The 22860-nt window shown below is 44.5% G+C and overlaps 1 protein-coding gene and 1 long non-coding RNA gene across 6 annotated transcripts; both read right to left on the bottom strand.

Moving 5' to 3' along the window:
- Positions 1 to 1209: 1209 nt before the first annotated feature.
- Positions 1210 to 9904, bottom strand: LOC105024868 (glucoside xylosyltransferase 1). 5 transcript variants are annotated; one of them, XM_020055999.2, is made up of 8 exons: positions 9819 to 9904; positions 7016 to 7217; positions 6438 to 6569; positions 6255 to 6299; positions 4721 to 4972; positions 3957 to 4080; positions 3425 to 3597; positions 1210 to 2591 (listed from the first exon to the last, which is right to left on the bottom strand). In XM_020055999.2, the coding sequence occupies exons 2-8, from the start codon at positions 7208 to 7210 to the stop codon at positions 2418 to 2420; spliced, it is 1095 nt and encodes a 364-aa protein (XP_019911558.2). In that variant the 5' UTR covers positions 7211 to 7217; positions 9819 to 9904; the 3' UTR covers positions 1210 to 2417. The 5 variants fall into 5 exon arrangements, with proteins under 5 accessions (XP_019911558.2, XP_010893425.2, XP_010893424.2 ...); XM_010895123.3 differs by lacking the exon at positions 9819 to 9904 and adding an exon at positions 8516 to 8936; XM_010895122.3 differs by lacking the exon at positions 9819 to 9904 and adding an exon at positions 8507 to 8933.
- A 367-nt stretch (positions 9905 to 10271) lies between these two features.
- LOC109616842 lies at positions 10272 to 13005 on the bottom strand. The gene is made up of 2 exons (XR_002198122.2): positions 11847 to 13005; positions 10272 to 10687 (listed from the first exon to the last, which is right to left on the bottom strand). It is a non-coding gene; the product is annotated as an uncharacterized LOC109616842 (long non-coding RNA).
- Positions 13006 to 22860: the final 9855 nt, after the last annotated feature.

Below are 22860 nucleotides of genomic sequence, written 5' to 3'. Positions count from 1 at the left end.
ACAGATGTACTTGCTCACCATGACACCATCCCCTGTCGATGCTTTACAGCGCCAGAAAGCCTGTACGAGTGTTGTCGTTGGTCCGTCAGTTTCAGTTTACGAGGAGCTCCGGTCGGAGGCGGGGCCACGAGGGCCCCAGGTGGTCAACATTGATCCAGCGGGAAGGGCCGTAGTTAACACGCCATCAATCTAGCTCAAGTCCCGGGCCCCTGAGGAATAAATTAAAAGACGCCGCGTATCGGGGAAAATATAAAAATCTAAATGAATTGTGTCGGCGGTGAGAGTTTGTTCCGTCGTTTGCTTGGAGCTGATGTGGAGATATTGTTCAATCGATGACGACACCGGTCAGGCCACTGCCGAACTGGCACTAACTCAGAAGAGTTATTAGAATGGCTTCGGAGGAATATCAGCTATTGATTTTCACCCTCTGAACAGATGACAGATTGATTGCAATAGAAATAGCATGCCATTACACTAGAGACATGTGATATGTGAAATAGCATGCCATTACACTAGAGACATGTGATATGCTGATGTTGCCATTGGGAGCATTCGTAACTGTCATGGGAGTGTCGGTTTGATACTGTAGGTTTATCTTTTTCCCCCACTCACCCCAACTGAAGTTCCATCTGGAGAAATTAAGTTATTCAATTTATTTAATCTAGCTGATGCATGTTGTTCCAGACCTATTTCTGTTTCTTGAGATAGATATTATGTGTAGATAAATATAAAACATCCGGGACTGATACTCTCCTCACTGCAACTGTTTTCTGTGGCTCATAAATGATCACTTCTTGTCTGTCCAGCTCTCAAATAACATACAGCTGAATGTGCTAAAAAAGACAGCATTAGAAGAAATTAGTTTGGAAGAAATAGTTTCCAAAACGGCATTCAACCTTTTAATGTATAAAATATACTGCAGTGATCAGTTTGCACAGAAATGCACACAAAGTTAAACAAAGCACAGTGTAATGACATGAGACGAACACAGCGCAATGTGACGAACACAGTGTAATGACATGAGACGAACACAGCGCAATGTGACGAACACAGTGTAATGACATGAGACGAACACAGCGCAATGTGACAAACACAGTGTAATGACATGAGACGAACACAGGGCAATGTGACAAACACAGTGTAATGACATGAGACGAACACAGCGCAATGTGACAAACACAGTGTAATGACATGAGACGAACACAGGGCAATGTGACAAACACAGTGTAATGACATGAGACGAATACACTGATAATGGAAACTGAACCTAAAGCATGAGTAGGTGTTCATAGAAGGTTCCGAATAATATAACTTTGGCAATAGCGATCAACAACCACTTATTTGTAATATGTACAACACCAAACAATATTTCACCAACAATTGAAAACTAAAAAACTGTGATTTTTTTTCTTTCTTTCTGCAATATTCTAACCAAGACAATTCTCTGGCATGTTTCATGGACAGAACTAGCCAAAATATCACATTCTATTATTTTATAAAAAATAAAATATACAAAGAAAAACTGTTAGTGCAAATACACAAATGGCATCAGTAATTCCAGAGGTACTGTATTTCATCAAATGCATGAAACACAGAATATGATGATTGTTGTGTAACAGTTTCTGGTCAATAGTCCTCCTAAACAATAGGAAGAATGCTCCTGGATATTAAACATGTGACTGTTGAATGTAAAGCAGTACAGTGTCCAATCTTAGCTGCATTTCTATTCGTTCCAGACCTTTTAATGTGAAGGGGTAAGACCAGCACTGGAAAAAGTGCATTTAAAAACGTGTTTTATCTACAAATCCACAGGACCAACCCTTAGTCCGTGACCCCCCTTAACATTTCTAACATTACCCAGAATGCTTGGAGTAGTTGTTTTTCAGTACGAGTGGTACCATTAAGCTCACTGCGACTGCTCCATCTATGATTTAGTGTTTTTGCGGCTGTAAAATACAATTCTCCAATATGGATGAGTATCTAAGACACGGCACACATCTCTATAACAGCAGTGCTCCTCCAGCATGGGAAGTGCCAAACATCGCTGACGGCGCGTAGATGACGAAGCACCACACAAGGATGAGGAAGATGGATTGGCGTCGATGCCAGTTCAAAGTCATCTGCATTCAAAGTCATTATCCACTGATGTCTATTTTGGCCTCTCCCAGCCACGGGTCTGACCGCGGACGGCCCTCAGGATGACCCGAGGGCCCGGGAGTCCATCATGGGATTTGGAAGCTGTCCGAAGGGAAACCCTCGTCGTAGTTTCCCACCGACAAACATCATGCGCTGTTGCGCACCAGGGTGAATCCCCTTCACGCTTCGCCCACTGTGACGGAGACACTAAATTCATTGGATGGGTAACATCTAGAGGAGGAAGTCTGGGGGAAAAAACGCCCTGACGAGCAGGAACCAGGCTACCCTCCGTGTGGCGGCCCCTTGTTAGGATCTCTGTTGACGTTGGCCAGGCTATGAGACAGTCTCTTCGTAAACAGAACGTGGGATTTACTGCAGTATGTACTGGTGGTCTTCAGGAGCTCCTCTTCCAGTGGCATCAGCAGAGAGCCCACGGGGTCCTCCCCAAACGAGTACTGAGAGGAACATTCACATTATCAATCGCCTCACACGTTTCGTATTCACAGATGAAGACATGCAACACGGTTACCTAGACCAAGTTCAATACACGTCTTATTTGATTCCTTTAGTAGAAGCTTTTATTTGGAGCGACTTGTAATCAATTCATGGTTCAGCATCTTAGCATGCACGTCGTGCATGCTTTTTATGGTGTGATCAAACGGAATGGGTAGTGAAAATAAACCCTAACAAAGACATCCACAGTCTATGTTTTCACTTTCACATCAAAATGTTAATGAAGATGCTGAGGGGTTGTAAAAGTGGAGCGATAAAGCTGCCATGTTGTTAAAATACACTTTAGCACCACAGTTCGATTCCAGCTACGGTCTTCAATAATGAAGGTACTCTTACAGAACTCACAGGTGATAAAGGATTACAATTTCAAGTCTTCTAATTTGCCTGTGGTTTAGTAAAGGAATAAGGCGTTGGGAGGTGTGGTAAATAGCCAATGTACTGCAGTTAGGGCAGTTTTTCGGCACGACACAACACAGAGTGCCTAGATACAGCTCTTCTGCAAGGTGCATATACCAGAACACCTTAGAATGCCTGTATTGCGATTATAATGCTGTTACCAATACAATTACAAAGATAACAACATCTGTCTTGTTATACCAGTGGAACTAATCTCATATACTGCACATTTAGCCAATCAGCATTCATGGTTTCAACCACCTGGTTAGTAATCCCCGATGTGACACGTCCCGCAGGCATGACGTCTGTGGCAGGCTATTCCACATCATTAAGCGAACCCTCCGCCAGGCCTGGTAGACGTCTCTGCTGCTCGACCTACCTGGCGTATAGCATCGTAGACCGCCCTGAAGGCCGGCTGTTTGAGGTCGTGGTACACGCCTCGGTTCCCGTGGAGGACAAAGACACCTTCCTCCTCGGCCGAAACACAATTGCTGCCGTAGATGCAGTGGTCAGGACGATAGTTCCAGTGGCACGGTATCTCCAACAGGCACTCTGTGGGGGGGGGGGGGCAGGTTAGAGCTGCACAAGTAAAAAAAAAAAAAACTTTTTTTCCTGTGACTGGGGTTTGGCAAAGTCTGGATATCACTGACTGGACAGGATTACATTCGTAGAAATATAATTAATGAATGGGTAAGTACTTGACTTGTATTATGTCTATTAGTTTTATTTTTATTCATTTATTCCTACATGAGAGGTACAATTCAAATATACCTTTCAGCAAGGGTTTCTCTGAAGTTGTCCTAGCTCCTTGACTTAGTTTACTTACAGTGTATGGGGGTGTGGCATTAATGAACATTAATCTGACCACGTTGTATGATGTACCAAAGCAGATAGTGTGTGTTGAGTCTCACCAGGGTTGTGGTGAAAGATAATGTTGAGTAGGTCCTGATCTCCCCAGGTGATGTTTAGTTTATATTTCTGCAGTAGGGGCATGAGTAGCTCCTCCCACCTCAGACCAACAGACGTCATGTCATTCTAAACACAAACACAAAGATATCACATAATTCTAAATACAAACGCAAAGATATTCTAAACACAAACACAAGGATGTGATGTCATTCTAAACACAAATACAGTGATGTCATGTCATTCTAAACACAAATACAGTGATGTCATGTCATTCTAAACACAAATACAGTGATGTCATGTCATTCTAAACACAAATGCAGTGATGTCATGTCATTCTAAACACAAATGCAGTGATGTCTCGTCATTCTAAACACAAATACAGTGATGTCATGTCATTCTAAACACAAATGCAGTGATGTCATGTCATTCTAAACACAAATGCAGTGATGTCATGTCATTCTAAACACAAATGCAGTGATGTCATGTCATTCTAAACACAAAGAAAAAGGTTCCAGGAAGAAGGATTCCAGGGATGTGACTGAACATGGAGCATTGCGATACTCCATTATAGACAGGCTGTATTGCAATGGTGAACTCTTCTGGCCAGTGTCTATATTGCAGTTCCGAAGGCAGCCTATAAAGTCAACAGGTCAACATAATCTACTTTCTACTCTAACAGGTTCACACAATACAACAATAATGCCTATAATCGGTCAAGAATTAAACAAAAAGTATTCACATCAAACTCGTAAAAAAATTAACTCACCCTGAAGTAGGTGGCCCTGATGCGAGTCACATTCATCAGCATGACCCCGGAGTTGACGCCAGTCCGGCCGTAGTAGGGGTGGCGGGCGAAGCGGTTGTACCAGGCGATGCGCGGTTCCTCGTGCTCCGGCGCCATGGCGGCCAGCTGGGTGTCATTGAAGTGAGCCAGCAGGGACCACAGTGCGTCCACCGGCTGGAGGAACAAGATGTCCGAGTCCACATAGACCAGTGAGTCCAGCTCCTTCAGGATCAGCTGGGGGAGACGGGGAAAGAGGAATACACAGGGAGGGGTGAGTCAGGATCAACTGGGGGAGACGGGGAAAAAGGAATACACAGGGAGGGGTGAGTCAGGATCAACTGGGGGAGACGGGGAAATTGGAACACACAGGGAGGGATGAGTCAGGATCAACTGGGGGAGACGGGGAAATGGGAACACTCAGGGAGGGGTGAGTCAAGATCAAGTGGGGGAGACTGTAAAAGGAACACACAGGGAGGGGTGAGTCAGGATCAACTGGGGTAGATGGTAATAGGAACACACTGGGAGGGGTGAGTCAGGATCAACTGGGGGAGACTGTAAAAGGAACACACAGGGAGGGATGAGTCAGGATCAACTGAGGGAGACTGTAAAAGGAACACACAGGGAGGGGTGAGTCAGGATCAACTGGGGGAGACGGGGAAATGGGAACACTCAGGGAGGGGTGAGTCAAGATCAAGTGGGGGAGACTGTAAAAGGAACACACAGGGAGGGGTGAGTCAGGATCAACTGGGGTAGATGGTAATAGGAACACACTGGGAGGGGTGAGTCAGGATCAACTGGGGGAGACTGTAAAAGGAACACACAGGGAGGGATGAGTCAGGATCAACTGAGGGAGACTGTAAAAGGAACACACAGGGAGGGGTGAGTCAGGATCAACTGAGGGAGACTGTAAAAGGAACACACAGGGAGGGGTGAGTCAGGATCAACTGAGGGAGACTGTAAAAGGAACACACAGGGAGGGGTGAGTCAGGATCAACTGGGGGAGACGGTAATAGGAACACACAGGGAGGGGTGAGTCAGGATCAACTGGGGGAGACGGTAATAGGAACACACAGGGAGGGGTGAGTCAGGAGAAGAAATATCTAAATATTATGATCGCACCGCACATCGAAATAAAGAGAGAAATGCTTCCATCACTGCCCCCAACCCAGCCACAAACAAGCATTGGAAGCAACAAAGCACGTACCTTGAATAGCTGCTGTATAATTATGTTTGGAATATATTTTTCTGAGACCCAGTCAGGTAAATACTCCACAAAAAGTGCTTTGAGAGATTGGTACCACGGCTTTTCGCACAGACAAAGGGTTCACTCAACTTCATATAAAAACACACAAATACAGTGGAGGGTTCGTCCAAAGTAAAAGTCTAAGAACCATCCGTGTTTCTCTCCTAAACAAAATGAGTGCATTAGCCCACCTCGTGAAAACGGCACACTGAATGTGTTTGGCCTGCAAAGCAGAGAGCTATCCAGCTCAATTACTACAGCCCATCCACTTACCCACATCAGCCCCACGGAAAATGGAATCTTACAAAGGAGCTCGCCCTGGTGAAGTAGACGGTGATGCATTTTTGTCACTTAACTAAGGGGTCACGAACAAAAACATTGGAGCGGTTTTAGGGAAAAACATCTACTTTGCAGCCATGGCAACGGGTCAGGACAGTACAGAACAAATAAACGCACCGGGAGGAAGAGTCTCTGGGAAGCGCACAGTTTGAAGAGCTTCTTCCACTCCCCAGCGTTCCGCCGAGGAAAGGTGATGGGGTACACAGAGTAACTGAACCTGGGGCGCAACGACCCCGGCCACGACTCCAGCTGGACACGGGAGAATAACGAAGACAGCAATGGGGCACAATTGGTTGGGCTGTATGTTTGCCAGAACGCGAAACAGTTTGTTGTTAAAAATATCATCTTACATTCCTAAATCAATGACAGTTCACTGTCCGTTCAGTACTGCCCTCAGTATTTAACTGAACGAAGTCTGTGTTAATACTGCACAGTGATTTTAAAGGGAAAAACAACAGATATCATGTAAAAAAGTTAATATTCAGCACATTTACATTCATGGACTTGACCGTAGCACATTCATTAAGCCATGTGATGGAGTGGCAAACTACTTATGCATTACTGCATGTGTTATTACCAGTCACTACAAAGTTATAACGTGTTTACAATGAGAAAACATGTTACAACGACATAACTACAACATGATCTGCCCCAGTCACACAGCTCGCTGCTCTCGGCGCCATGGCGGTACTCACGACACGGATGAAGCTGGCATGCAGCTGGTCATCGGCGAAGATGTGCAGGCGGAGCGGTTTGATGCTGAACATCACAGCGGACTTCAGCATGGTGAGAGTCTCTTCCAGCCTCTGGCCACATGTCACCACAGCCAGGTGCATCTGCTCAGGTACAGCCCCTCCCACAACGCCAGCATGACCCTCCGCCTTCCTCATGATGTACCTGCAGATCGAAAGGGAACACACACACACACACACACACGTCAAATAGAAGCTTGTGGCTTGTTTAAAATCGCCAGGTTTACCTCACAACTCATGTTGGAATAGTTCTGATGGTGGACAAGTGGCAAAAGCACCCGCTCATCTGAACGTTTACACCATCGACCGGTTGGGTTTGAAGCGGAAGTTAAGCTTCAGTTGGACCTCGAGTGCAACTGACAAATACATTATGTTACCACTTCATTTCAAACCTTTGTTTTAGGAGTGAGTGGGATACCCAATCGGATAATCGTGTTTGACATTCACACTAGTTTCTCCACTGTACACTCGCTTTTTAATGGCACATCCAGGTGTAGCTAAATGAATACAACAATAGGTTGCTGAGCAAATAGCAATCAGACTTCAGACAAAGCTGTCTGGCAGATATTTGCCTGACATTTCAACAGCTGCAGTTGTTTTAATGAATGAACAAATATTCAAAGATATGAGGACCCCCCACCCGGAACATGTTTTAAAAAGACATCTGTTGAAACTGGTAGGGTAGTCAAACTCACGTCAAAGGGCTTGTCAAAAGGGTGAGAAAAACAGATCAGTTGTAAGAACAAACAAAGCTGTGTTTGCAGCTGGTCTGACTTCATTAATTAAACATGTTCATTACATAACTGAAACGTATTGTTTCAGCTGAATACACCACCGCCTATGCTCTTAAACAGTAAGTACAGTTGTTCAAACAGTACTGATAAATAAAATTATTAACATATGTAATTATTGGGCTTTATGCTGGGCCGTCTTTCAATACCAATTAAGACAATCTAACTAAACCACGATATGTTTGTAAAACTAAATCTACATCGAATTACACAGAATAGCCAACACTATATATATATATATGTAATCAATTTCTGAATACATGTTATGCCTTTATCTTTTGCAGGCAGAACAGTTAGTAATGCGTTGTTTGAGCTAAGCAGTGGAACAAGCAGTGCATTGTCACTCCGGCATTAATGATAACATGCAACAAGTTAGGCAGTGGAATAGTTACAATGGGTCTTTGTATCCATACATTTGTAGCGGCAGTGATTTGCAAATAACCTGACGCAAAACGCATAGGCTTTTGACCAGATAGCCGTTTGCTATTTACTTCTGGGACTGCATTATTATCATCATCATTTGTCAGTGGTGAACATTCCAATACACTGCTCGGAGATTACGTTTTTTTTTTGCCCAACTTATTATTTTGTTTGGTTTGAATTCTTAACTTACACATCATATTAATGTATGTCTAAATATCACCTATTGTACCAGTGTTGATCGGCTGGGCCTTTCTTGTCCGGCCCTCGCCTGCTTCCATGTCCACTGTCCCTCGGGTTTGGGGCGGCCGCGGCTCGTTGGAGGACATTCCTCCCACCCCCTCCTCCGACCGAGAGATCCGCGTAAAATAGTTTGCTATACACGTACAATGCCGAGAACACAGCGAACACCATGCACAGGATGAGAGCACGGATGTAACGCCGCATTATTAAAAGTAAAAGCGCGTTTAAAGCTCAAATGCATGACACCATGACACAGAAAGAAGCTGGCTATCGCCAGCCGGGCAAAACGCTAGTCTCTGTGGGAACCATAGGGGGAGGGGAGGCGTGTAAATATTATTGAAACCCTCCCCCCCGAAAGTGTGTGATTACTTTCGGAGGAAGAAAGTAGGCTATACAGTGTGTTATTTCCAAAATCAAATGTCCAAGTAGCCTTCCAAAATTGCCGCTAGCTTATCATATTTCTTAAAATATTTAGATGTATTGGCGAAATATTTGATTGGATAAGTGGGTTTACGCTAGATGGCAGTATTTGTATGTAAAATCCCAAATAGGCTTGTCGGGTTGTCGTACAAGTATTACATAAATTGGAGGCGCAACATCTCAGGACATCCGTGCATAGCACTCTCAACAGCCCATAACAGCCTTTGGGGTTTCAAGCCTCAACCAGAGTAGTTAATGATTCGTCCTTACAGTTGTTAATTTCCTCCTAAAGACAAAACAGATTTGATTCAACGTCTTAACTTGCTGAATGTGCCAGTGACACTTTTCCCCACTATTGTCAAAAACAACTTTAAGTCATGGTGTAGAGTTTTGCTAAAATAAGTGTGGTAATTATGTATATACTGGGGCTATTCTGGTACTATTTTGTAGTTTTTTTGCAGTGCAAGTTAAGACTGAAAAAACAGAAATTAGTCAGCCAATCACAGCGTAGGCAAAGGCCAGGAGAAGGTCGTGGTTGAACGTGAAGGAGATTTAGACATTTTGTTAATTTAATCCGCATAATGGTCAAGGTTGATGGATGGTTAAGGATTCCGTTAGGGAACAACCATCGTCACACCTACAGTAGCAAAGGTATTCCATCCAGTATTTATGACCGAATGGGACGTAGTACCTCGTCATTCATTTCCGCATGGCGAGGTGGGTTGCATTTTTGTTACCTTTTTCACCTGAGTTTGCACCCCGATCATATTATGTATGTACCAAATCCACTGGTCAGTAGAAGAACGTATGTATGTGCGTATAACGATAACGCGCTTGTTGGCATAGCAACAGGACTTGTTGGCAAAGTTTACCTTTGTGCTTGTCGGCGTGCGTCGCATAGCAAATTTGTTTGAACAAAAGTTTAGATCAGGGTCATTTCAACTCTGGTCCTCGAAACCAGTTGTTCTCCATTTGACAAATGCATCACTTTAATCGGGGTTTTATTTAAATCTGGGACTAGACGGATGCAATTAATGATAACAGCAGGCAGCTGGCTCTCCTTGGTTAATAAGTGTGTATCACACTTCCCAAATCCCAACATAATGCTTGCATACGCCCATGTAAACGACATATTACACAACCAGAACAAAAGGTAAAAAAATGAAAACAATTGGTTTGCTTTTTTAATATCTGAAACGTAATAGTCTACCTCCACTGATGTGTTTAGATCTCTATACATAAAAAGTGCTACTATCAGCATTTCTATCTGACCCTTTGAGATAGCTGGCAGATCTTCACATTCACAGCACGGATGTTGATGCTCATCAGAATAGCTTATTTTTATTAAAAGTTACATAACAGCGGTCACTTGTTTTCCTTCCACAGTGAACTCCATCTTCATTTAAACAAAAAACTGAAGCGCTTTAGGCCCAACGGCCACAGATGACAACAAGCAATCAATCATCAACAATCAGTTCACAAATAAAGAGACATGGTTCAAATGAAATAAAATGGCTCAACAAGAGACTTAGTGAAGAAAAAGCTTTTGACTGATGATTCTGACCAAACTGAAATTGTTCTAGAAGACTCCGTACAACACTTGTGAATGATCATCGGCCAGAAACCCTCCACAGGGATTTTCTTGTGGGCAGAGCCAAACAATTTCTTGGTCTGCTGACACACCTTCTCATGAGGTGAAAGGAGATTCTTCTCCTCGGTGCAACTGGACAGGTCATTTCATCTTTAAGAAAACAACAAATTGGTACATTTGTCATGGTTGAAACGTGTTGTCGGTCATGCTTACTATATACTGAAAGGTAATGACATAATACTCATCAGGCATCTCTTTGATAGTTAGTGATTAGTTAATATGAAAGCAATGAGAACATTCACATTGATGATATTGTCAAACTCCCAGTTGCATGGTCAATATGACTAACATGGTGATCAGTTAAAACCCAACCTCATGGGAAATGTGGTTTCACAAAATTCCACTCTAACAAAGGACGTTCAAGCCTATTTGTGATAATCAGTTTTCAGTGTTTACTTTTAACCCTCTTGTAGTTAAATGAAAACCACATGCTTCCCTGGGGGGACAAGGCAAAAACAATCTACACTAAGTGCTAGTTAAAGACAGGGAAGCTCAGGATACCAGGGGTATCACAGGAAGTAACACAGGAAGCTGCGGGAGAGGCTTCCTCTCTAGACCTTGGCAGTCAGGGCTTCTGCCAAAGGTCAAAACACGCCTGCTTCCGACCCGTCTCTGTCTGGACACGCGCTCGCTTGCGCTAACGCCACCGCGCTGACCCTGTCTCATCCATTGTTAAACGTTGACAATGACTGTCCAGAAGGTGGCGCCATTACAAGCTGCTGAAAATACGACTTGGGGCGGGGTCACGCCCCTCGGGTCAACTTGACGTTTTGTCATAAAATTAGATTCCAAGGTTTTCTTTTCTTCTCGGCGGGCGGCCCTTCAAGTTGGCCTCGATGGAGGATGCCACATCTGTCAAGAGTAATGACATGTTTTTACAGTTGACTTTTCATTTCAGCGTTGTTGCATTTGGAGCCTGGATCCCGGTGGATCTTCGATGTTGTGAGGCCGTCTTGCGGTCACGCTGTTTCAGTCCACGGTATCATGACCGCTGCCTGGTACCCGGCAAATAACCCCAAGCACGCTTCCATGACCGTGGGTTGTTCTTTGAAAATGACAGTCGTGAGTGTCTGATGTCTACAGACATACTGCCCTGGTTGAAGTCATCATGCCATTTGTGTTTGTAAAACATGTTCAAAGCCTCGTCAGAAATGTTCCATATTTACTTGCCCAGTTCAGCTAATTCAAGTGTGAAAAGGTCTGCAGTAAACTATCCAGATCCTCTTCCGTCCTGTTTAAATCAACTGACCTTTAAACGTGTTTGTTGTTCAAAAGATGAAAAATATATTTTTATTTATGGTTTCAATTTGTTCATCCGAAGATTGAAACCATAAATAAACTGAAGAGCCCATGCCCTCCTGGGTCTTCCCAGATCTACAGCCCTTCAACAAAGTCACACCAGCCATGTCACCACACCATCTCCCACCATGCACCAGACAACTCACAGCCAAGCCAGACATTTCACCAGATATCACCCTCCCAGTTACCAGGACACACGCCCTGGACAGAACAGCCTCCCACACAATGTTACTGGCGAAGTCACAGATGCAGAGTGTGCGAACGTCTTCTGACCACACCGCCCTCCTGTCCTGACCACACCCACCACGGTCTGCTGAGCTGAAGGGCACCATGTGATTGGCCAGCTGGTTGTAACATAATGTACGATTACGCTGTTGTTCTTCATTGTAGCCAAGAAAGAACATTGATGTGTGAGGCTCTTGGTGGCCACAGTGTTTGACTGAAAGCTTTTCATACACTGGCCGGCAATCACTGAAAAGCGACGCGTTGGGCTGTTGTTCACCACCGTGTAACGTGTAATGTTACAGGGACAAACAGACCGTTTTTGGGACTCCATCAGACAGGCCTCATTTGCTCCCAGGACCCGATCCCCATGAGGCAGAGCTGCCACATGTCTTCAGCTGTACAGAGATAAGCCGCCTGAGTCTTTCCTGTGTCGGTGGAACCAGCGATAGGAGGGGGGCTTGGGGGCTTGGCTGCGCATGATAAGCCCAGCGATGCCATCCTGTGGGCCTTATCGTCCGTGCCAGCGCGCCTCGACAGTTAGACCCGTGGCCAAAGAACTGTTGTCATGACGCCGGCGTCGGCTTGTCTTCCAGCAGAACGCGTCGCGGTGTGTCTGTCAGAATGCATGACCGCAGTGTCTGTGTGTAACATTGGGTGAACAACAGCACGGTTCTTCACCGATTGTTAAACACAGTCCTATTTTCACTTCTCATTTGAAACCGCGGCCCCAAAGCATGTTAAGAAAACGCTCCAGCTAAAACATCAACTGAAATTATGTCAGATCTCATTCTGGATAAGGACTGTGCAGTGAAGTTAAATTGCATATGTATACATGTGTTGTTGTTGTTGTAAATTGTCTTATAAAAATGTTGAAGATTTGAACTTTTGATATGTACCATAACTGATTTTTAAGTGTCCAAATGAAAAAAAAGTAATAAAAAACAAAGAATACTTCAGTAAGAAATCAATCAATCACATTTATTTGTAAAGCCCTTTTTACCACAGCATTTGTCACAAAGTGCTTTACAGAGACACCCGGCCTTAAACCCCAAGGAACAAACGACAGTAGTGTTGGATTTCAGTGGCTAGGAAAAACTCCCTAAGAAGGCCGAATTTTAGGAAGAAACCTAGAGAGGACCCTGGCTCAGAGGGGTGACCAGTCCTCTTCTGGCTGTGCCGGGTGAGATATTATGAGTCCAATTAGAATAATAAATACATTTCTCTGGGCTAAATCCAGAGTCTATTTGATTCTAGACTAGTTCAAAAGTATGACCAGGTGGACAAGAACAGGGACAGCAACGGGCCCCCCAAACCAGGTACTCCGCAGGTGTGAACCAGGACCTCATCTCCTCCTAAGATTTAAAACTGGAGGAGACTGAGAAAAGTTAGAAAGTGCATTCCTCATATCCCCCAGCACAATAATATAGCAGCGTTACACCTTGGAACTGAGACGGGGGGGGGGTCCGGCAACACTGTGGCCCTACCCGGGGGAGGCCCCGGACAGGGCCCAACAGGCAGGAAATCAATCCACCCACATTGAAAGAAATGACACGCTTCTCTGTAAAACAAGTAATAATGACAGTTATTATACTCACAAAATCATTAAATATAGGTCTATAATTATTCAAAACTACTGTTATTGTAGAATTACCCATAATATGTAGGTACATAATATTTATAAATAGCACTTCCGCTTTTCTGTAAAATTAAGCCCCAACAGTTTGTTCTAAATATTTGATAAAAGGCTGTCAATTGTAGTGCAAGTGGTATAAAGTAAGGTGTTCCTGAAATACTGAGAAACTTAATACATTATCCAGGATAAGAGGCTATTGTAATATCAGTTGACTTGGAGTGTTTTGGAGCATTTTACAAAATGCTTAGACACATTTTCAAATACATTGTGGTCATTCATTACAGGGGCTGTCCATGTTTATACATCTCTCTGTTTAAAAAAGAATTCTCTGTGCTAAAAAGAAGCATTCTGAGAGATTATCAGCACAGAAGTAAGACACAATGAAAAACTGGCCCAATTCCCCTGTAAGACACTTTGTAGTGAGGTAAAATCACAATGTGGGGGGCTCTACCTCTCGTCTGAGAGACAGAAAGAATGATTTGATGTGTGATGCTGTGAGCTATGGTGTACCGTCTCCGGCAACATAACTGGCTCCATTTAGAAACGTCCAAAAATTATTCTGGAAAAAAATCAACCTTCCTTTGCAAGGAAAATGACACTGAACTTTTTCTGAAAAAATTTTAGTATTGTCTGCCCTCTTGGAATCACGCAACAGAATTTAAAATGTGTTAAGCACTTTGAGATGACTATTGACAAAATGTTAAGAAAGTTGGGGTTTGATTTGAAGAGGTATTTTTTCCCCATTTACTGTACATCCAGAGTGACTTAAAGGAACAATTCAGTTTAAGAGCCATGTTCAAGGGCACAACAGATTTTCTACCTTTTGAGCTCAGGGATTCAAACCGTCAACTTTAGGATACACATCCAACGCTGAAGCAACATCAAAACGCTGTTCAGCAACATCAAAACATTTCAGAAAAAGGGTCAGTGTTGTTTTCCCTGCAAAGGGGCCAATAATCTTTTTGCCCAAGACAAATGTTAAACAGTTTAATTGGCTGTTCAGGATGTAACAGTTTATGCGCATTTCATGTCAAAATGTGGTGACATGCGACAAGGGAAATAGTTCGCACGTATTATCTGCAGAAAGCAAAAAGATATTATTTACTTTACCATTTTCTCATAATACAAATAACAATCAGAGTAGATCCTTTGATAAACACCTGTTGGCAAAAGTTTGCATCCATTAATGGAGACTGAGACAGTTTTCAAAGAAATCACAAAATGGCGCCAGGGCTACTGTCTTCCTTTCATTCATTGGTCTGAGATGGCGGCAGAAACTAAACAAACAAAACCCCCTAAAAGACACTGTTGCCGGAGTCAAAAGCTTTCCTCGCACTCCGAGGCGTACACTGGCCCACGCGCAAACCTTGGCATGGAATGGGGCTAAAGCCAACTGCACTCCCCTCGAATAACAGCCGCCTGTCAGCGTCCCACACCTCATGTCAGATCGCTCTGAACGATAAAAGGAAAACGGACGGGAGCGTTGGAAACAACACTCCCGCAGGCAACACCTTTTCCCAATCTGGGACTACTGGTTCAGCTTCCCAAGAGTAGACGTGAGCCCCGGTCTTTGGCCGTGGTTCTGAGATCCAGATCATTGGAAGATTGAACAAGTAGTAGGAGAAGCATAATGTTACACTAAAGCTGAACCAAACACGAAGACAACTAACACGAAACAATGTTTAGATTATCTTGGTAATGTATTACAATGATAGGCACAAAACATACGAAGACAATAATCCACAAAAACCAGAACAAACAGTGATATACATAAGAGGCAGGTGTGAAATAAAAATAACGAAATAATTAGCTTTTCTTTTAAAAAACGTGACCCCAAACTTTTCAAAGGTAAGGTATATTCACTCCACACCTTCTCCCTCCTCACCTACTCAGTCCTCACATCATCATCTCTCCTCTCCACACCTCCTCGCCCCACAATCTCTCCTCTCCGGCCTCCTTTGTGTGAATGTGCAGAAATATGTTTGTATTTAATTACACATTCATTCTCCCACCACAACCCGCTTGCGATCCAACAAGTTACTTTACAGAGGTCAGTCCCAAATGTATGTGTCAAGTCAGAAAAGAGAAAGATAAAGGATCTGTGCCAGTTTTATAATAAAAATAACTGCAACAATTTCTCAGCTTAATGGAAAAATTTGTAGAATTGATAGAAATTAGCTTTAAAACAGCAACATTGTGCCATAAACTTCATATGAACTGACTCTCCTCCAAAACTCAGTTTGGTTTCTGGGTCACAGAGAAACGAGGATGAACGACACGATTTAGGAGGAACTACAAAACGAGAAAGCTCTACAGACACAAAAATGTTGGTGTACTTTTTCCCAGAAACAAGGGGTGGCTACACTAAGCCTTTTCAAAACAAGTCACATATCAATACATCTAGTCTGAAAGTGAAAAAACAGAAGATGTTTCCCTGAAATCTCTTTGTGTCCTTACATGCAAGGAAGCAGCCTATCAGCACCTCAAGATGTGGAACCTAATTCTCATGCAAAGTCCTATATCAACATTTGGATTCTGCAAGCAAGAGCAAAGGGTCTGGAAGGGACATGAAGGGGTAATGTTTTGCAAACAACCATGGTAGGTCCGGTATGTGAACATGTGAGGGATGCCTAATGACATTCCAAATGTTGCATGAGAGCGGGTCATTTTCTCGCGGTGGTGGTGCTCTCACGCCTGAGCTCCGGACAGTTTCTCCTCTACTACTTCTGCGCCCCACAATAATAAATAAGCCTGATGTGGACCTTACATCTGCTTATCCCGGCCTCTCTGGGTAATGTGACACAGACGTTTGCCAGGCCGAGCGGCCCAACAGAGGCGATAGGGAGTGAAGGGGTTGGGCAGCCTCACTTTCTCATCCCTTCGCATCTGTTCGCCATTACGCTGCGTCCTTCTGGCCTAGGAACTCAATCCCTCCACTTCAGTCAAGAATGGCTTGGTCAAGCACAGGTCAGTCCCTCCCTTCTGTCGTGTCTTGACAGACTGTATTCTGGGAGCCGTGGTATTTGTTGTGGGGGAACGTATGCCGGACGGGGCCCCCAGCAGTGGAAAACACACCCCGCCCAACAAGTATCATGCCCTCTGGACGTTAGTGCAGAAATAAATTGCCGCTTCCAGACCTGTTTTTGCTGTAATTCCAACTCCTGAAAATTAACATCGAAGTTGGCAGGACAAAACAAATGGATCTCTATGCACAACACATTATGTGGATGATGTTTTCTCTTTCCAGAATTGTTTTGAAATGTCATAACACTTCATAACAACGGTTTTATTTCATGACAAACAAATATTTATTTTGTGGTATAACGTTTGTGTTGCAGTTTTCTGGTTGTGTCAAACAATGTGACAGCTCTGCAACCAGCTGAGGTCTGACAGATGCAATGTCCTGAGGGGTTCCTACTGTTTTCTGATAAGCTAATGTACCCTGCATATTCGCATAACATAACTGGCCCCTCAATTCAGTTTTCACGGCAATCTTGTCATGAAATAATAAAGAGACCTAGTCACTGATTACACATTATTTGTGTAGCAGACACTTATTTCCGAGCAACTTACAAGAGCAATTACAGTTAAGTGCCAAGATAATGGGCAGCAGCTGCTGAGGTAAATTACAGTGAATACCAAATATAAAATAAAGCAATGAATGGCATGTCATCAGCTGAGGGGATACCGTTGGTGAGATAATGTGGGCACAAATGGCTACAGACTTTCCCTGGACGTTGACTTAGAAATGACCCTCATATTTCCCATGTTCACTCTGCTAACAGCAGAGTTTTTCTCAGCACCTTTTGGCTTGGACCAATTTAAACGCCAGATTCTGGTGAGAAAACTCCGAAGCAAAGCAGCGAGCGTTCGGGGGCCTCTGTATCACTTCCATATTCAACACACCGGGGAGGCTTCATATGTTCTCCACGCATCTGAGAGCTGCCTCGTTTAACACGCAACATACCGCCTAATTGCTCACACAAACGGTTCATGTCTCCGAAATGTCAGCGCTTGGAATGGAATTAACATGGTTTCACGAACTAATCAGTTCTAACTGTACAACTGATTAGTTAACTATAATGTATTGGCCCAATGGGCCCTACTATGCATTATGTTGGAGAACCCTACGGTTTGGCTTTCATCACACGCCAGCCAAAGCTGTCTGACTCCCAGTTGTGGGCTTAACCTGACTCATGAATTATTACACAGAAACATGTACAGTATAAACACGTTCTCCCATGAGGATCTCCACTCTGCTCGCGTGACAAGTCATCTCACCGGAGTCTCCCCGCTTTTCCACTCCAGCGACGCCCTCTCCGCCCCAATCCCTCCATATCCCGTCCACTGAAAGTCCACTCCCCCATATCGTTCCGGTCAGGATGTTTCCTTCCTCGTTGTTTTTCCCCCTCTCCATGGCTTTTCCGATTTCTATGGGAATTCCTGGTTTTGGGGCCCAATCATTTTAGTTTTTATTAAGATGGGCTGATAAGATGCGCTGGGATGATTGCCGCGTGGAGCCACATGAGGAAAGGGCGAGGTGGAGACACTCAATTAGGCCTAATTTAAAGCAGCCTGCATAAGATAAAACAATTAGGGCATGGCTGCAGGGAAACTGGCCCTATAAAAGGAGGCTCGATATCAGGACTCAAAACAGTGGAAGCCCTGGTGAACGGCACGGTGGTCTTGGATCCAGGAATAGTTGTGGAATTAATCTCTTCTTACAGTATGGATCCGCCAGAGCAAAGTTAGAATGTGGCGAAAGCATTGAGATTATTGAGAGTGCAAAAAAAGCTGATTAACTAAATTCTAAATAAATACATACTATTTTTATGTGCTGCATATTGATTTCGTAACACGATATCTAGTTTTCCCCTCTACCCTGCAAAGGTCAGACGCTGTAATAGTATAAAAAAACCGTCTTCAGTGGCTTTTTGCTGTTAATCATTGATTTATTCTGATTGACTCGTTTGTTATTGCATCAGAAAACAAAATACTACATTGATCATATGACGGTCCAGGCTGTTTGTGAATATAGCCTTGGTAGAGCAGTGCTTTTGCAAAAAATATGTCAAAGCTTAATCGCTCACATTTCATATTTGCAACCGACTGAGACTCTGAGATTTTCCTCTCGTTATCTTTGTAATTGCTTCAACTAGAATTATGCTTTATCTCAGTGCACGAACTGTGTAGTTCTCCCTTCCTCCACCTTGGATTGTAAAACTACATGTATTCCCTGTCGGCTGTCCTTTGGCCACTCACCGTCTTCTTTCAACAGGCTGGATCTTGTATGACAGGGGGTCTTTAACAGGAAGGGACAGCAGCTAATGTCATTAGCTAATGACCGAATTAGTGTTTCCTCTCTTTTTATCTATCCAAACATCCAACAACACTTTGCTTTTCATATAGGTTCATACAGGTTCCATTATGGCACCAGTTTGTTCTCTGAGTACTCTGACGTCAATGAAAATGTGCTTGAAGCCATGTACACATAATACAGTAATCATAGCTAATCGGGAGCTTTGAAGTGTAACACTTATGGTAGAGGCCTTTTTCTCAACTAATATGTCCTTTTCTATAATTGCATTTTAAATCATCTCACAGACGATCATATCCACAGATACATACAGAAGCAATTAGGCTGTAAGGGCCATGCTAAAGGGCAGAAAAGAGATTCGAACCGGCAATCTTTTCTATTTCTGCTCAAAACGTTCTTGTCACTAAATTGTCTGCCACTTGTATTGCCGTCCTTTGCATCAAAAAAAGGAATTTCACGATGTGATAAAAAACACCCTTAATGCCAAACACTTAAAGTGGACGTGTGTTTGATAGGTAGCTCCTTGCTGGACTCTGTAGCTTAACCAGAATGAATTGGTCACTGAACATCGAACTGAATCTCGCTGGTCAAAAGAGCCGGTGCTCTCTGCCATTTTTAAATGTCACTGACTACACCATGCTCTGCCCCAAAGGAGCTGGGTTTCCTTTTTTTCAAGTAATTCGCTGCACTTTTTCTGGTGTTTCTGGTGTAATGTTACCCTTGGAATAGTCCCACGAGTCTCTTCACATGGTCAGTGTATCACTGAAGGTATTTAATAGATCTTTTCTCAGTACGAATCCGCACAATTGACATGGCGGTGGGGTTGACATGGCGGTGGGGTTGACATGGCGGTGGGGTTGACATGGCGGTGGGTTGGCATGGCGGTGGGGTTGGCATGGCGGTGGGTTGGCATGGCGGTGGGTTGGCATGGCGGTGGGGTTGACATGGCGGTGGGGTTGACATGGCGGTGGGGTTGACATGGCGGTGGGTTGACATGGCGGTGGGTTGGCATGGCGGTGGGTTGGCATGGCGGTGGGGTTGACATGGCGGTGGGGTTGACATGGCGGCGGGTTGGCATGGCGGTGGGTTGGCATGGCGGTGGGTTGACATGGCGGTGGGGTTGACATGGCGGTGGGGTTGACATGGCGGTGGGTTGGCATGGCGGTGGGGTTGACATGGCGGTGGGGTTGACATGGCGGTGGGTAGGCATGGCGGTGGGTTGGCATGGCGGTGGGTTGACATGGCGGTGGGTTGGCATGGCGGTGGGTTGACATGGCGGTGGGTTGGCATGGCGGTGGGTTGGCATGGCGGTGGGTTGACATGGCGGTGGGTTGACATGGCGGTGGGTTGGCATGGCGGTGGGTTGGCATGGCGGTGGGTTGGCATGGCGGTGGGGTGAACGACAGAATTCCAGCAAGACAAGATTTGCCAATGCGTCCAATACCACGGTTTTAAATGCGATCGGTGAACCTGAACTGGAGTTTGACAGCAGCAGGTCGGTCTGGAATGCTTCACGGACACAACGGGTCGATGCTCGGATACCGTGCTGCCAGCGCAACCGTGTCGGGCTGCGTGGAACTGCTTTGAACCCCCTCCAGCTGCGTCGAGGCCAGACTAAGTGCTGTGGAGTCGCATTCTATAGGGCACCAGGATGTTGTACAGGAGCAGAGTTTGTGGACACCTCACATAAATAGCATGTTAGAAACAAGATGCCGGCCTGCGATTGCTCTTGATTGCCATCATCCAACATGCTAATCGCCTGCCTGCAGAGGCCTTCCTTCAAGTCGTCTTATCAGGGGCCACAACTGTGCTTCTCCAGTCTGGGCCCCAGGAAACTAGGGGTGTGGTGCTGTTTAATGGGGATGGGGTCGTGTGTGTGTTTGTGAGTGAGTGTGTGTGTATGTGTGCGTGAGTGTGTGTGTGTGTTTGTGCATGCATGTGTGTGTGTGTGGACAGTACAGGGACTCGCTAGGATGTTGCCTACACACCAAACCGCTCGCTTGTGCCATCACCGCCCTGTTCCACAGGAGAGACTACATAAGAATGTTTCTCATTCCAGAGGGGGATTTTGAACCCAATCCATTGGTTGAAGGTTCGAAAACTGCGTCGGTCATCGAGGGACCCAAGCCACGGAAAGAACAGTTGTGGAATGTTGCTTGGCAAATATCAGATATTTAACCCACATTATTATCCCTCAATACTACAAAGAAACATACCATAGCTTTTCTAGACAAAATGTACCCCTTATTTCTGTAGAACACAGACCCTGGTCCTTAAGCCCGCCATCACACAAACAGCTGTACCCAAAACAGTGCTTTATACAACACCACACAACGTCTGCCATTTCAAAGTGGCCAGCAATTTACAGATGAAGAACATTTGAAAAAGGGCGCCAACAAACATTCAAGTCCTGGTTCGAGTCAAACGTATTCATCTCCGGTTCTAGTAGTCATGTAGCCATGATCCCTCTGCTCATATCTCAGTTAAAAGCCGTTCCAGAACCATGCCTGTTGACGGCAGAATAAATCAGCCCCCCCCCGAAGCAGCTGCCGGCTGAGGTCACTGGACAAGGCCTGGTTGTGTGATGGATAGACTTGGGGTTTCTCTAAGGTAGTGGGAACAGGGGATCCCCTTACAGGAGAACATAGCTCAAGGTTGAAGGGATCCCATTTTTGTCGTGCAGGACGTAGCGTCAGCGCATGAAGGACGGTGACCCTGAGGTGACCGCCTGGGGGTAAATCCTAGTCCCCACGGTTACCCGTTTAAGAAAGAAACACTTCAACTTTAAGTTTTCAAAACACAATGCATGCACAAGATAAGCAAGGGATGACTAATGGTCCCAAACCTTATAATTCTGCTCTGCATCTCTAGTCCTTGCATGGAAGGAGTGTTGAGGTTACCAGACATCTCTAGTCTTTGCATGGAAGGAGTGTTGAGGTTACCAGACATCTCTAGTCTTTACATGGAAGGAGTGTTGAGGTTACCAGACATCTCTAGTCTTTCATCGAAGGAGTGTTGAGGTTACCAGACATCTCTAGTCTTTACATGGAAGGAGTGTTGAGGTTACCAGACATCTCTAGTCTTTGCATGGATGGAGTGTTGAGGTTACCAGACATCTCTAGTCTTTACATGGAAGGAGTGTTGAGGTTACATTGTGACGGTTGCCGTGGATAGCGTTTGTATTTCATAGCAGTCATCCCCTCACCATGATATACAGTGATAACGGCATTGGGACTAGTTGGAAGGACTCATTGACATCCGACTTTGGTAAAAACAAGAGCAATATGATTACAACAGCAGCATAAATAGAGGTCATGCTTGTAACTCCACCACAACACAAAAGCAGTCCTGGAGATCGTGCAAAACCACAGGTCCACGACCCCAGCAGCAATGCCTACTTCGCAGGTTATTACACTAAAAACACAAGAATGTCCAAAGAGTGGAAAGAGACCCCACTAACAGGAAGACAACGTTCTGTGGGGTTGGTTGGGGTGGGGTGAGTTGAGGGGCGTAGATTGTAAATCACCCCTTCTGCTCATTCTTCCTCGGCCAGACACTCAGTCTATAAATCTCTCAGGATCACTCAACAAATCCTGGGGTAAGACTCTCTGGGGGGAGCTGCGCTCTTTAAAAAGATTTTGGAACAAAAGGTCCATGGATGTGAAATAACAGTTTCTGACTTTGATGTTGTCTTCAGTCTTGAAACATTCACTTCTAGTGAGATTTTAAGTTATTTTGTTGTTTGTTGAAAAATATCTGTTATTTACTGAGACAGTTCAACACATCATT

Source organism: Esox lucius, chromosome 18 (genome assembly GCF_011004845.1).
Source record: "Esox lucius isolate fEsoLuc1 chromosome 18, fEsoLuc1.pri, whole genome shotgun sequence".
NCBI classification, from domain to species: domain Eukaryota; kingdom Metazoa; phylum Chordata; class Actinopteri; order Esociformes; family Esocidae; genus Esox; species Esox lucius.
Note: the sequence above shows the minus strand (reverse complement) of the source record. Positions and strands in the feature narration are given on the sequence as shown.